The sequence below is a fragment of the Trachemys scripta genome, chromosome 1 (assembly GCF_013100865.1).
Source record: "Trachemys scripta elegans isolate TJP31775 chromosome 1, CAS_Tse_1.0, whole genome shotgun sequence".
In the NCBI taxonomy this organism is placed as follows: Eukaryota; Metazoa; Chordata; order Testudines; family Emydidae; genus Trachemys; species Trachemys scripta.
The window spans coordinates 192,172,075-192,187,649 of record NC_048298.1 but is presented as its reverse complement, the minus strand read 5'-3'; the positions used below and the strand labels follow the sequence as shown (position 1 = coordinate 192,187,649).

The window sequence follows — 15,575 nt, the reverse complement described above, 5'->3', positions numbered from 1 at the left end:
TGCTGCCCTCCTCCCGGCACTCTGGCCGGTTGGGGAGAGTGGGGCCCCGGCCGGGTTCGCTGCCCTCCCCCCGGCGCTCTGGCCGGCTGGGGAGAGCGGGGCTGTGGCCGGTGTGACACACCGGGCTCGCTGCCCTCCCCCCGGCGCTCCAGCCGGCCGGGGAGAGCGGGGTCGTGGCCGTGCTCTGCGCCCTCCTCCCGGTGCTCTGGCCGGCAAGGGAGAACGGGGCCCCAGCCGGGCTCGCCGCCCTCCTCCCGGCACTCCAGCCGGTCGGGGAGAGCGGGGCCGTGGCCGGGCTTGGCGCCCTCCCCTGCCGTGCTCCCCACCGGGAGGTGGGGGCAGCAGGCGGCTTTTTTGCCTGGGGCGGCAAAAAAGCCAGAGCCGGCCCTGCATGACACATCTAGCCTTCTTCCAGCATTGCCGAGCTAAACCACATGCTGTAGCCATTCCCTTTGTTTGTGCTCAGTGCTATGCCATATGTGCACCAGGCTGAATGTGCTCTGTGCATGCCATACCCTGCACTGTATCTATCACCCACAACTTGCACACACCCCTCATGTCAATGGATGCTACTGTCTCTGTGCCTCGCGTCCTGCTCTGTGCCTTACAATCGCCCCCTGCATGCCCCCGCCCCGGGTGCCCTTTATCCCCTGTGTGCCAGTCCCTCGCCCCCTGCCGGCCCCTCGTGTGCCCGGGACTCTGCCCTTGGGCGCTGCGCTGTGCGCTCTCGTCGCGCCCTCTCTGGTCCGAGCGCGACGCTGCAGCCGATTGGCTGGGCGGGGCGCCCCGCTCTCAGGACCCGGGACAGCAGCACGCGCCCCAGAGCGGAAAGGGGGGCGGTGCCAGTGCGTGTTGCTAGGGTGACGGCGCGCGCCTCCCTCCGCCCAGGACGGCGGTTCCCATGGTGACGGACACGCCGCGGGGCCCGGCCGGACCATGTCGGACCTGGGCTCGGAGGAGTTCGAGGAGGAGGCGGAGAACGACTTGGGGGTCAGTGCGGGCCGCGGCCGCCGGCTCCTCCGGGGCCCAGTGCTGCCCCCCCCCCGCCCCGCTCCCGGGCCGGGGTCACCCCCGCCCCCGCCAGCGCCTGCCCCGCAGAGCAGGAGCGTCCCCGCGCCCCACACTGCCGGGCCCCGCCTCACCCGCCCCTCCGTGCGGCTCGGCCGCCCCTGAGAGCCGCGGCGCCGGGCGGGCGGCGGAGCGGATCCCCCCAGCTCAGCACCGGTGCAGTCCCCCCCCCCCCCCACCCGCCCAGCAGTGCCCAGGAGCCATCCAGGCCGCGCTGGCTGCCAGCCCCCTTTCCCCGGTGCCCTCGGCGAGCCTCCCTCCAGAGTCCGCGTGCAGCTGGGCAGCCCCGTGGAGAACAGCTGGCACCAGCTGCCCCAGAGCTGCCCTTCATTGCCACCCAGGCACTGCTGCACTGTTACCCTGGGGGGCTGGTTGTGTCTGTGCACCAAGAGAAGGTTAAAGGGTGACCTGATTATAGTCCGGCAGTATCCTCCTGGGGAACAAATATTTAATAATGGGCTCTTCAGTCTAGCAGAGAAAAGTATAACAGGATCCAGCGGCTGAAAGTTGTAGCTAGATAAATTCAGGCTGGAAATAAGACATACATTTTTAATAGCGAAAGTAATTAACCATTGGAACAACTTACAAAGGGTCCTGATAATTTTTAAATCAAGATAGGATGTTTTTCTAAAAGTTCTGCTCTAGGATTTATTTGGGAGAAGTTTTATGGCCTGTGCTATATGGGGGTCAGACTAGATGATCATAATGGTCCCTTTGAATCTATAAATTCACTTTTTCCCCTGGTACAGCCCCAGTCCATAACTATGTGGAATATTAATGAAAAAGCACCCATTAGACACGATTACACCAACATATCTTTAGTTTTGTCACCCCAAAAAGAACTGAATTTGTAATTACTCACTGTTGCATATTTTAAAGGTCAATTCTGCTCTAATCAAAGTTAACAGAAGGCCTGCCACTCATGTCAATTAGAGTAGGAGCAGAGCCATGGACTAGGATCACACAGGATATTGGATTTGTAGTATTAAAGTATGGGGAAACGAAAAAAAAATTAATCACTGTTATGTTGGGATTCTCAAAGCTATGCGATGTGTATCTCAAACAAAATATTTTTTAAAATAAGAAATAATCTTATAAATACAATTATGTCCTTAGTTGCTATTTTCTTTTGGAATATATACATTAGTGATACTCAGCCTCAAAGAGTTGCTAAGCTACTGCATTCAATGGAGTTGTAGAGATAAAAAGGACTTGAGTGAAGTCCTGCCATTTTACTAGGGTATGTAATGTCTTTTTCAACTTGCTGCAGTTTATGCAGCAAGAATCCAGCCCCCAACAAATTTCAGTAGTTTGCAGGCAAAAGACACCTTTGGGTACCAGGTAGGATCTGGTGGGTTGGTACAAGATACTCACAACAGTTACCAATAGATTTCTTGGCCAGGTGCCATCCTGGGACTCAGGAAGAAAAGGAGCTGTTCAGAACAAACATTTGGCTTCCTCTTTGTACTCATATTGGATTCAGCTTAGAACCCCTGCCTCTTAACTGTTGAATGGCTTATTCCATCTAAATAGGAATATGAAGGTGAACGCAATGCAGCAGGTGAACGACATGGACATGGAAGAGCACGGTTACCCAATGGTGATACATATGAAGGAGAGTATGCCAATGGTGTGAGAAATGGGCGGGTAAGATAATTATAGAGGATTATTTTGAAAGCCATGCATGTGTTTCAGCAGTTCCATTAGTTTAGGCACTTCATTTTCCTTTTAATTCAAAGTACTATATCTACACCAAATATATTGCAGGGGACCTACAGATTTAAAAATGGTGCTCGCTACATTGGAGACTTCTTTGACAACAAAAAGCATGGTCAAGGCGTTTTTATGTATCCAGATGGATCAAAATATGAAGGTAAAATGTTCATCTTTTGTTGTTGAACATAATTACGAAGATTTAAATATTCGAGAAGATGAGGTGCTTCAGTGGAATTATGGGAAACAATGAGCCAGGCAGCATATTATTGCTTCAATCCACAAAATTCTTTTTTCCCTCTTCATTCCTGCCTCACCCCAGATGTTAGGAGAAGAGTGGATTGAAGTTTTTGGCAACAGTTTATTCCTGCCAAATCATCTGATCAAGTGGAATGCTTCATTATATTTAGTGTTGAGCAAATTCTTCACATTCTTAGTTAGAATCAGAGTAGAAGTGAGTATAAGTTATGTTAAAAACAACAACCCAAGAACATCACAAGAATATTCATTGACATGTAGTGATTATGCTGACAGTCAAGTTCAGTCCAGAACATTTTCAGATCCTTTCAAAGAGCTATAGGTTCTGAGCATTGTAAAAATATAGGATTCAGTTCTCCACTGCATCCAAGCAAAGCAGTGGAGAGTGGAGGCTAAGGAGGAGCTTATCACAGCACACCGTTTCTCAGCCACCTAGAGTTGGTGTAAGTTAAACCTTCAAGAAGGCAGTTTAAATTTACCCTCTTGGCAGAGAATCCATCTCCTATCTTTCTGGACATGGCTCCCTCCCCTGACCTTTCTCCATACCCATATACCAAATGGAATACCGTCAGCAGAACTAGGATAAGATGTGGCAGAACCAGTGATGCAGGTAAAATCCATTTCTTACTGGTACAGGGGGTGGGGAGGGCAGCAGCTAATGGGGGGGCACATAACCCTCCATGTGACTCCTCCCAGCCCCGCCCCCACGCTTTCTCCATCCTCTCCCCACGATCCACCCACTTTACCTGGGGACGGAGGGGGTGCACTGTCCTCCTCCTGTTGCGCCAGAGACTTCAGGAAAGGAGCAGAACGTGGGGCTGCTGGGTAGCCCCGTACGGACGGCTCCTCTGGCGCGGCTGCTGTACCACCCCCAACCTTGCCGCCAAGTCCTGTCCTCGGGCATGGCTGCTGTACTGCCCCCAGTCTGGCTCCCCAGTTGTGTCCTCCGGCGGGGCTGCTGTAACACCCCCAGCCTTGCCTCCCAGTCCTGTCCTCCAGCGGGGCTGCTGTACCGCCCCCCGGTCTGACTCCCCAGTCATGTCCTCCAGCGGGGCTGCTGTACCACACCCAGTCTGACTCCCCAGTCCTGTCCTCCGGTGGGGCTGCTGTTGTACAGATGGAGCCAGAGGAGAGGCAGGTCAGTGGAAGGGCAGGGGGGTGGGGCTGGGGGCAGTACAGCCGCACCAGAGAGGAGCCATGTGGCCAATGGCTTCTCCGGTGTCTTTCCGGTACATAAATATCTTGCTGGTATGGCATACTGGGCATACCGGCCTACTTGCACTGCTGGGCAGAACTCTACATTGGCAGAGATTCCCCCAGAATTTTCTAAGGGGAATCTGTGGCCAGAGAGCTTAGACTGAAGAATCCAGCCTTTAAAGCTTACTTTAAAAAAAAGTTTTTACCTGTTGGGAGAACATTTATTTATTTATTTATCTTTATTGGTGAGATTGCCAACAGCACGGGAGGAGTCCATATATATATCTGCACCTATCTTCAATATGATAGTAACCCCCACAGGGCATATATATATATATAATATATATATATATATATATTTTTTTGAGTTAACACCAAGTGTCCCACTACCTCTCTGTGGACAACTAGTAAATTCTCTGTGGTCCACAGTTTGAGTCACTATGATAAATATCCTAATGCAGTTTCTACTTCTGGGAGTAGCAAGAGTCTTTTCCCTCCTCTGTACACCTCTATAAGTGTGCAGTTCAGGAAAAGTGAGAGATCCAGGAGAAGAAAGCTTTATATATTATAGGTAGATAAGAAATCTGCTACTTAATAGAAGCACCACCTCCAAATGTAGGCATTATATCTGACTTGTGATTAAGCATTCGCCAGGGAGGATCACTGCTTTCATCAGAATATGGATTGGAAGGCATGGGAAGATTAGATTCATACTGATGCATCTTGCAATGCAGAAGAAATGGATGTTAGCAGAAGTGCAAGAAAGAATTAAGTGACTTGCACAGACATAAGTTAAATTAATTTGTTTATGACAGTGTCTTTTGGCCTGATTCATACACTGATTCAAAGCTACGTTGGATTCTTTGCTTTCTGAGGCTAAAATACTCCTAAAATGAGGTCAAACTATATTTTACTAGTACAGTCTTTGTTCTATATTTTCCCCTCTAAGGAAAGAAATATTGGCTGATGTCATTGTGACTCCCTTACTTTCTGTCTGCACCTATCTTCAATATGATAGCAACCCCCACAAAAAACCAACAACTATAAAACTAAGTTGCGTAGGCCCAATCCACAAAGTTATTTAGGCTCCTCACTTCCAATGAAATCAATGGCATTCTGTTGAAATTAGCATGTGCCAGCAGTTCTCCTTCTATCCCCAGATGCTCTTTTAGGGTTCTTGTACAGAATTATTTAATTTAGCTTGATCTAGATCTTTGCCCTGAACAGAATTCTCAAGATTAATCTGAAGGCTCATTACAATCTTTTACAAATAACAGATTATTTTAGGAATTCACTTTCTTCCTTTATGGTAGCAATGTCTAGGAAATGCAACAGTTTAAGCAAGATACTGTACTTAAAGAATCTCATAAGACAGAAGATCAGAATATCATTAGTCCAGCTCCTGAAACAGAAGCTCATACAGAATATTTCCCCACATTTTAGTATTAGGAATGACTGATTTGGTCTGATTCTCTTCACTGTCTTCCCTGAAATATGAGGAGACAGATAAGTCAGACTCCAGCCGCTTCATTAACCATCTTCAGAGAGTTCTTTTCCAGGATGACATTTAATTTGAGGACTAATGCTGTCTCTGCAAAACATCAGGAGGTTGATCTGATTGTTGACATTTTTTATTCATTTTTTTCAATAGTGTAATGTTGTATGCTATACCATCAGCTTTGAAAGAGGAGGTCAGAACCAAAGACAAAGTTTTTAAACTTAAGTGCTTAATTTTAGGCACCCACATCCATATTTATACCCCTAAATGAGTGAACTGATTTCCAGATGTTCTGAGCCACCCAGCTCCTGTTGCACAGTATCTGAAAATCAGAACGCTCAGTTACTGGTTTTGGCTTAGGTTCCTTAGAACCCGTTAAAAGATTATTTCAGCTACAGTATAAGACACTCTGAAATAGTCCCACCCTATTCTTCCATCTGATGTCTGTAAATGTCTCAGATCTTAAAGGTGACCTGAAAAGGAAAATAATTTGCCTTCTGCTGTCTTTTTTTGCTGCTTTGTGATGTGCAAAGAAGGCCTGAAAGGTAGGGGTTTTGGCCTGTGTTAGAAATTTAAATCTCGTGAAGGCCAGAAGACTATATTTACTGGAGAGCTAGTGAAATGGTGATAATCTGAAGGGTCAGTACAGTGAACATTGAGTTAAGACTACCAGCCACCCCATTGGGTTGGGAGAGGTGGCTGCCCTGCTCAAGATAGGTCACACAAAAGGAATAAGAACAACAATATTCCAGGCTCAGCAAGGTGAAAGTTAAACAGGCACAGAGTAGCTACCTTTGGCCACAGGGCAAATGAAACAAAACAAACACAGGGTAGTTTCCTCCCACTTACTCCAAGTGTCCACAAAGAACACAGGGCAGCAGCTTCCTTCAGTCGGCCTAGTTTGAGGAAACAAACAAAATTCAGTTCTGACTGTGATCAGAGTCTCTTGGCTCCAGCATAACGTTCTGTGTACAAGGCAGCCAAATAATTCCCCAGATCCTCCTGTCCCCTGAGGAAGAAAAAGATAAATGAGGCTATTCTTTCTTCCCATTTTGGATGTCCGTACTGCCTAACTAGCCACAGCTGCCAGCACTTCCCTCCAAGTTTGGCAGCTCCCACAGTCTTTAAGCTTGAGTTTCCTCTTTTCTGGGTGGTGAAGATGTTTACATTCTGGTTCACATGATTGAGATGGGGCACATACACCACATCACAAAAGACCTGCTTTATTTGGTTTTTTCATTCTGTATGCTAATGGAGATGTCTTAATCTTGTCACCCTTGTCAGGAGGAGTCTAGGTGTGTCTCCCATCCACACTTCATTGCTCTCTGCAAGTCTTTTCTCTAATGCGTTTTGATTTAAGCAGTAGTAGACTACAGCTGGCTAATTCTAATTCTCTAGCTTTCAACTGGCCAAGTAGATGCTGTTTTGCACTGATTAGCTTTATGGTCCAGAACATTCTCCCTGCCCTTTCTAGAAGCCTGAAGCCCTACTGATTCTCAATAAGAGAATAGTTTAGCACATCCTCTGAATCTGTGCATGCTCATGGCTTTTCTCCTGACGTCAAATCTTTCCATCAGTTAGAAATACTGTACTAGTAATATCAATAATAATAGTGACAAATGGTGGCCTGCTTTTTGTCAGAGAATGCCAGTACTTTTCTAATTTAATTTACTGTGGAGTGTGAAGAGACTACACTGATATACAAGCCTGATAAGCTATCTTTACTGTTCACACCGAAATTGAAGATTACTGAGGTAGAGCTTGCTTCTGCTCTCATTGAATTCAGTTACAGTTACAGAATTTACATTGTCTGAGTTTACATTTTCATTTTCTAATACTGTATATTCTTCATTCACATAAAAAGTTGACTAGATGTCTAGATGATCATTCTGAAGGCTGACTTCAATGACAAGTAAAACTGATCACATCTCACTCTGTTTTTGTCATGTCCATTGCAGGAGAATGGGTGGGAGACCAAAGACATGGCAATGGAGTTTACTACTACGTGAATGGAGACACCTACACTGGAGAATGGCTTAACCACTATAGGTTTGTTTCATTATTACAGTGAACTTTCAAGTGTCTTGATGAAGTTTAAAAAATGTTGTCTTCAGAGTTGTGGTTGTCCTTTTGAAAGAGAGAGCTGTGGAGGGCCTTGGCAACCAAATCCAGTTTGGAATGGAAGGAAAGCCTGCAGTAAGACATCAGCTGAATTAAATAGAGCCAGACACAGAAGGCAGATGAGCATGAATGTATGAAGAAGATGTTCTTGGGGTTGGAAATATAGATTAATGTGGCATTTGTTTAAATACTTTAAAATTGCAAAGAAATCCTGCACTTTTAATTTACAGTAATATAAAGTACAATTATTATTTGCCTCTCAGGCACGGGCAAGGTACATACCTCTATGCAGAGACTGGCTCTAAATATGTTGGTGGCTGGGTAAATGGGCAACAGGAAGGAGCAGCTGAACTTATTCATCTAAACCACAGATACCAGGGCAAATTTGTGAATGGAAATGTAAGTATGTTGGAAAACGCTATTTGAATTTGAAAAACTAGCGCATGTTGTTGTTCTGGTATGGACTCTTTACATTGAAAAATTAAACCAGGTTTCCCATTTTGCACAGTATTCTTTGAACCATAAATGTAACAGGTATAAATAAATCAATGACGATGCAAAGTTTCTCCAAAGTTTACTTTTCTCATTGTATTTTTATTTATTATTGTGTAAATTACATAGCACAGTGTTAAGTGATCATTTCTATTTTTCATTTATTCCTTCGGAATTTTCTAGCTTTAAAGTCTTGCTAACTTTTTTTATTTCTCTTTGTACAGCCGGTAGGTCGTGGAAAGTATGTCTTTGATATTGGGTGTGAACAGCATGGTGAATACACACATCTAGATCAGGTAAATAATATAATACAGACTATACCAAATGTTAGAAAACTCAGCAAGTCAGGTTAGCCTGTTCAAACGTAGTCTGCCTAGCTCATTACAGGTACTGTATATTTAAAAAGTCCAACAGCTTTAGAATGTGCTTTTCTAAGCACCAGAGTCAATAAAAAAACGTGTCTGGCTACTGTGCTGAGCAAGCCCTGACACATGAGGGCCCCATTGCTGCTCCCATTGCAGACACTAGAAGTTTTGCCGTTGATTTCAGTGAAAGCAGGATCATACCTCAAATGTGCTAGCCTTCTGCAATACAAAAAGCCAGACAGAGTTTTGATTGACTTTGGCCTTTATTCTGAAGATGTCATGTCCCTTTACCAGATATGGACTGGCTTCAGAGCTTGCTTATATACACCAGATGTGGTCATCATAAGATCCTTTAATGCTGTGCTTGGTATAGTTGAGGTTCATTTAAATAAGGTATTTTACACACCATGCCCCTTAGTGGCTGAACAGTATAATATATTTTAGCACTCCATTACAAAAGACTGGAAAATAAAAATATAGTACTAAGTAATTCTAAAATGTAGTGAAAAATTACAGGTGCAAATTTAGAGCCACAATTGAGACTACTTTTGAAAATGTGGTCTATTATTGTCTTGATCCTGTGAGGTACTAAGTACCCACAACTCCCATTGATTTCAATAAGAGTTGTGGGTGAATAGTATTGGGGAATGATTTTTCTTCTTGCTTTTGCGTGTGGCCTTTCAGACCTGTTTCTGACTATCTGACCTATGTACTCTAGTTATATAATAAAAACAATAATGCCTAGCTGTTATTACAAATATATTTTTAGCTTAGTATTTTGGTTTCCAGGTAATAAACATGCTGCATTTAGTTCAGAACTTGCTCTTTTTCTATATTGCCTGACATGCCAGATCTTAGTCTATTACATGCTATTTCAAAACTTCCAGGGAAACAATTATTTCAAATATAATCGCACCTAAATGAAAGTTTTGGGCGATTTGTAATCTTTTATTTTTTTAAAAAGGGTCTTTCTAATTTTTCCATCTTTCTACAGTTAACATGTCAATCTAGTTCACATTCATTTCTTCTCTTTCATTGATTTGCTCAGCTAATACAATCCAAGGACAAGAGAAAGGGCAGCAAAAAACTTTGCCTTCTGTTCCAGAGTATGGGAACCCACAAACCACTAAAGGCTTTATCTTCATGGAGCCTAGTGTAACAGAGGTGCTCTTTGGGTTTGAATGAAGTGTTTCTGCTGCATGGTTTACCCGCATGTAACAAAAACAAAAAAACAATATCCCTTCATAATATCAGTTTGAATGAGAAACTTTTGCTTTACCTGTAAAATTTAACTCCAGTTGTTTTTGTTTGTTAAGACCTTAAAAATATGAAGCATTTTATAACTGAAATGATTATTATTTCTATTGTATTGCATGTTTTGGTAAACAGCTATTAAGACGTAAAACATATGCTTTGGCTTTGATTTACTTTTATTCCTCAATCAAACTGTATTTGCCTCCTTAAATGACACATAATGATGGGTGTTTCCTCTTTTTCTGTAAATATACTGCAATTACATTTTGAAATGTTTAGATATTGTTAGACAAAGCACTAGGAAAGATAACACCCATCCCAAGTATATTTGTAAGCAATAAGATATGAGGAAGTGTGTATGGTTATAATGGAAGATTTATGTGTGTGACGTGATGAAACCTTCAGCCACCCAAGAAGTATGAGCAATATCAATTTCTCTCAGATTTCTATAAAAAAGGAACAACTTGCAGCTCCACATCAGATCCCTAAAGAACAGTGTGTGGTGGTGGGTATGCCAAAGCCAGTGTCTCTGCTGCTAGAGGTCTATGTTGGGAGAACTCAGGGCTCTTGCAGACAGTGGCTTCACAGATGCTCATTGTGTCTGGGAGGAGAGGAGGAAAGTATCTCCCCCTTCCCCACTCCCCCTGGCCTGGCTACTTTGTGTGTGCTAAGATTTGCCCCTTAGGCGTTTGTCTATACTGGAGCTGGGACTGTAATTTCTAGCTGAGGTAGAAATTCCCGTGATCTCTCTCTGATCAAGCAGTGTAGCCAGAGTGGTGCAAGCAGTGGGAAGGGCTAGCTGCCCAAATACGTACCTAGCATTTCAGAGGTGATTGTGTTTGTGGGCTCCCCTGTTGCCACTTGTACCTCTGTGACTACACTATTTTTAGCATGCTAGCTTGATCAGAGCTAGCACAGATATGTCTGTCTGAGCTAGGAAATATACCTCCAGCTCCAGTGTAGACATACCCTCAGTTCTAACTGGTGCTGATTGAGATGCATTAAAAATTAGGGCTCAGTTATGGCCTGTAAGAGCCTGAACCATATTTTGAAAGTGAAGAGGTGCACTATTGGGGGTGTTGCCTGAGGACATTATACCTTCGCAAAACGGGCACCTAAAATTAGGCACTTAACTCCATATTTGGATACCTGAATATAAGTAGCGGGACTTTTACAAGTGCTGAGCACCCAGCAGCTCCCACTGACTTCAGGAGGAGCTGATGGGTGCTTGATACTTTTGAAAATTAGGCCATTTATGTCGGTGTCTAAATGTGAACTTAGAAGCCTAACTTTAATCACTCACTTTTGACAGTCTTAGCCCTTAACTATAGCAATTACTCTCAAGTGAATCCTGTGATTATATTATTTACTGTAGGTCACAGTGCTATACTCCCATTACAGCAGGGGTTGGCAACGTTTGGCACGCGGCTCACCAGGATAAGCACCCTGGCGGGCCGGGCCAGTTTTATTTACCTGCTGACGTGGCAGGTTCGGCCGATCGTGGCCCCCACTGGCCGCGGTTCGCCGTCCCGGGCCAATGTGGGCGGCGGGAAGTGGCGCGGGTGAGCGATGTGCTGGCCACGGCTTCTCGCCGTCCCCATTGGCCCGGGACGGCGAACCGCAGCCAGTGGGGGCTGCGATCGGCTGAACCTGCCGTGTCAGCAGGTAAATAAAACTTGGCCAGCCCTCCAGGGTGCTTACCTTGGCGAGCCGCATGCCAAACATTGCCTACCCCTACATTACAGTAATGAGAATAAACAGTCAAAACTTTGCTTGTTTGCTGTAGTTGAAATAGTTGTAGTACAAGACTCATTTTCAAATAAAATTAGTTAAGAAAAGTTATCTTTCAATACAAGTAGCTAGTCTATTATTTAAACTCTCCCACTTTTGTATAAAATAAATCATTCTTATTTGTAAAGAAAGTGACAGAAGGTCAGAATATTGAGAGCACAAAAGCTCATGTACAGTACTACATTCTTCATAAGTTCCATGGGTCTTACCTGAGCTCAGACTGCACTGCCTTGTGAAGCAGAGAGCAATTTTGTATTGGGTGCACTCTTGCTTGTCTGTTTCTGTAAGGAGTTGGGGCAGAGAGCTGTATAACTCCACTGTGAGAACCAGAATGCATTCCCCCTCTGGGGTGCAGAATGCCTCCGTGAGCTCCCTATGTGCCAGACCTATGGTATAGGCTGGTGTGGAAAGGAGGCGGATAATGATCCTGCCTTCTCTCCTTTCCATCCCTTTTGTGGCATTGGGGAAATGGGGAACAGCCCAGTCTCTGTAGGTACTGCTGTTAGGCCCAGCCCTTCTGAGAGTTGCAGAATGATTAAGGAAGAAGGCTCTTTGGGCCTTCATGACATGCTGTGTTGCCTGAATCTAAGCATAAGAAAGAAAGGAAACCAGCCATTTTTTTTTAAATTTTGAGACCAACATTGTAACTGACTGATTGCCTTCAAGTTTTCTAGCTTAGAAAGGTTTTCTCTCTCTTCTAAAGTTTGTGACTATTAATGTTGTTCAGTTCTTGTTACATATTGGCACCTTACTCTAAAGGGCTGTATCGTTACCATTTCAAACTCAGGGTAAAGAGATTTCAATACATGCAAACAGGCTCGTAGTCCTTACCTTCACATTCCCAATTGTGATGCTAGATTTTTTATGTTTGTTTGTTTTTTAGGATAAAGGGGAAGAAGAGGAAGAGGAGGAATCTCAGTCAATTATTCCAAAATGGAAAGCAAAAAATATTACTAAATTAACTCTGTGGACTCCCGGGATTGAAAAACCACCACCTCCTGAAGAGCCTCCGGCAGCAGAAGAGATACCAGCAACTGCAGGTTTGTCCCGATGAACTGTTGGAAACTCCTTCCCCCCCAAATTCCCCAAGCTGTTTCTGCCTGATTAATTTGCAAATGTTATAATAAGAGAGTTGTACTTTTTGTCAGCTTACAAGATGCTGGATATTAGCAAAAAGTAAAAGTGTGAAGGTTCATCTTATTGTAGCACATTCTTATGCTGCAGCATGCATGCTGAATATACTTCCATTTGATATAATGTGGTATTAGTAACAGAGACAACTGTCCTGGGAAGCCTGTAACATTATTGAAATTATTATAATCTGATTCAGGGCTTGATACTGCAACCCGTCTATACGCATTCCCCATGAAGCCAGTGGGACTACTCACATGAGCAAAGGCTACAGGATTGGGCCTAAGATGTTAGCTGTTACTTAAGAGTAAAAATAATGGCAATGAGCAGATCTATGAAGTTCTTCTTCCCCCTCATAGTTTGGCATATATCTCCTTTTCTCCCATTTCAGTTGCCGAGGAACCTGTTGCCGAGGAACCTGTTGAGGTTGGGGAACCTCCTGCTGAAGCTACAGAACCCATTGAAGATCTGTCTCCATCTAAGGAGGGAGAAGAAGAGGAGGAAGGGGGCAAAGAAGATCAAGTGGATCAGGGTGAGGAAGAAAGAGAGGAATGAGTGATTATAGTTGGTCATCTGAAATGGTGCATGTCAACTAGCTGAAAATGTGTTACTGTGTGGGGGCACATTATCATTCTGAAAAGATAATAACTCTTGTTTTTCATAAAGGGCTAAATCGTCACAAGGTGGCTTTTAATTTTGTATACTCAAGTTTATGTGCATTATTGTTTGCACATAATGGATATTTGAAACTTCTGTGTACAAAAATTAGAGGCCGGGCTGACATGCCTCACAAAATTTAACCCCTCAGAGTGAAGCTGCCCCCCCTCCCCCAATGAGAGGAATGTTCTCCTCACTAGAATGAAAAAACAAAACAGAACCAAAACACCCTAAGAGATAATGAAACAAACCTTTTATATTAATGTAAAATTTGTTTAGTTAGAAAGTGAAACTGACATTCAGGACTTCAAACTATATCACTTATCACACAAAGCTTTGTTCTGAAGAAAAGAAATATCATTACTATTGATGGGTCTGATCTTTGTAATACACTAAATGGAACACAAGAGCTAACCAACACCAGAACTTTGGATGTTTGAAATCTACATATGGATTTGGAGGCTTGATCCCATTGGTGACACTTGCACACTCTCATTCAGAAAGCTAAATTAATTATTAAAAGTAAAACTGAAGTTATTGCTTTTTAATGTTTGGATGTTTTAAGTATAGTTTCTGAATTTTCAGTATTTTAAAAAAATATTTCAAATTATTTATCAAAATTATTAGAAGGTATTGTAAAATGAGGCCTGTGTTAAGCCATATTTTATGAGTAAATCTTTGCCTACTTAAAATATGGACTGCATATATTAAAACATATCCAGATTTGTAAACTTTTATTCTGATGTTTCCAACCATCAAGTGTTTGATTCTCAGTTTTTCATCAATCCATTTCATGTTAAGGTAAAGTGCAAAACTGACAACAGGAGCCAGAAAGACAATTAAATGGCTTGAAAATATGCTGAAACATACCCTAAACACATAGAGCTAAGTTTTTTGGTTTCAGGAGAGTTATGTCCACGAAGAATTTGGCCCCTAATATACAGAATGTGATGATGCTGAATGTACTTGTAATTTTTAGGCCTCATTATTACTTTATTGATGAATGTTCTCTAATAATGAAATATTGATTGAGCACCCCACACCTCAGTAATTAGTAATTAGTATTTTTTGTAATGAACTGAATCCGTCCATTTAAGTCCTGCAGCATTCTGTTGATGAACCTAGGACTATGAGTATGGGTTACATGTTTATATCCTTATTCGTTTACCATAGGGTCTTTACTTTGGTAATGTGAATACAGTAAGTGGACTGTAAATTTAAAACAGTTTAACAGTAATAGGGATTTTGTTATATCCCATATATGCCTATCTTCTAACAAGAGTAGGATTTTTTAAAGCACTCCACTTAGGCCCACTCCTAATAACAAACTAGACAGTATATGTAAGAAGCCTGCATTATATTTTCCAGGATAAAGTATTACTACAATGAATGAATTATTTAAAAAGATCTCAAGCGCTATTATTTTATTAAATGTACCCCAGAATTCATGTTTTTCCCCCAACAGCAAATACTAGTTTAGAGGAGAAGGAGGAAGAATCAAAGGAATCAGAGGAGGCAGAAATAAGTAAAGAAGAATAAAACCAAATAAGGAAATTACACAGAAAAAAGCTGGGTACCATAGCCCTGTATTATTCTTATTTAATTGAAAGCTCTGTTATGCTGTTTTGAATAAACATATTTTTCTGGGTACTTTGTGTAGAAAATGCCTTTTTGGGTGTTTTTCTGAACTCCGAGTTTATGATTTCTAACTCCAAGTCCATTTTCTTTGCTATATACAGTAGCTGTAACCACTGGTTGAACTCAGTGGGACTCCTCACATGGATAAAGTTACTCATTTGTGTAAGTGATTACAGGATCAGGGCATATCTTTGGACTCCTTCACATTATTACTTTAAAATGGAGTGTACAGAAATGAGAAGAAAAATTCTCAGTAATTTCCCATAATGTATCAGACCATTGTTCACTGAAGTCTGTATCTTAACTGTGGCGGTGGTCTATGCCCAATTCTTCGCAGGAAGGTGAACCTTGGATCTTATACTCCTCAAAGTCCTTAAGAGCAGTACCAAACC

The 15,575-nt window shown here is 43.0% G+C and overlaps 1 protein-coding gene across 1 annotated transcript; it reads left to right on the top strand.

Annotated features, from left to right (window-relative positions):
* The first annotated feature begins 880 nt into the window (after nucleotides 1-880).
* Nucleotides 881-15,187, top strand: RSPH1 (radial spoke head component 1). The gene is made up of 9 exons (XM_034753449.1): nucleotides 881-990; nucleotides 2,602-2,715; nucleotides 2,836-2,941; nucleotides 7,693-7,783; nucleotides 8,119-8,254; nucleotides 8,572-8,643; nucleotides 12,641-12,797; nucleotides 13,280-13,420; nucleotides 15,011-15,187. Exons 1-9 carry the CDS (start codon nucleotides 937-939, stop codon nucleotides 15,082-15,084), a joined length of 945 nt encoding a protein of 314 aa, XP_034609340.1. The 5' UTR covers nucleotides 881-936; the 3' UTR covers nucleotides 15,085-15,187.
* Nucleotides 15,188-15,575: the final 388 nt, after the last annotated feature.

What these genes read in the sequence shown, in the direction of transcription:
- RSPH1 (XM_034753449.1), top strand. Translation starts at nt 937, where the DNA reads ATGTCGGACCTGGGCTCGGAGGAGTTCGAGGAGGAGGCGGAGAACGAC. An exon ending in AGGCGGAGAACGACTTGGGG is followed by an intron (nt 991 to 2,601) that starts GTCAGTGCGGGC and finishes CCATCTAAATAG; the next exon opens with GAATATGAAGGTGAACGCAA. An exon ending in AATACACACATCTAGATCAG is followed by an intron (nt 8,644 to 12,640) that starts GTAAATAATATA and finishes TTTGTTTTTTAG; the next exon opens with GATAAAGGGGAAGAAGAGGA.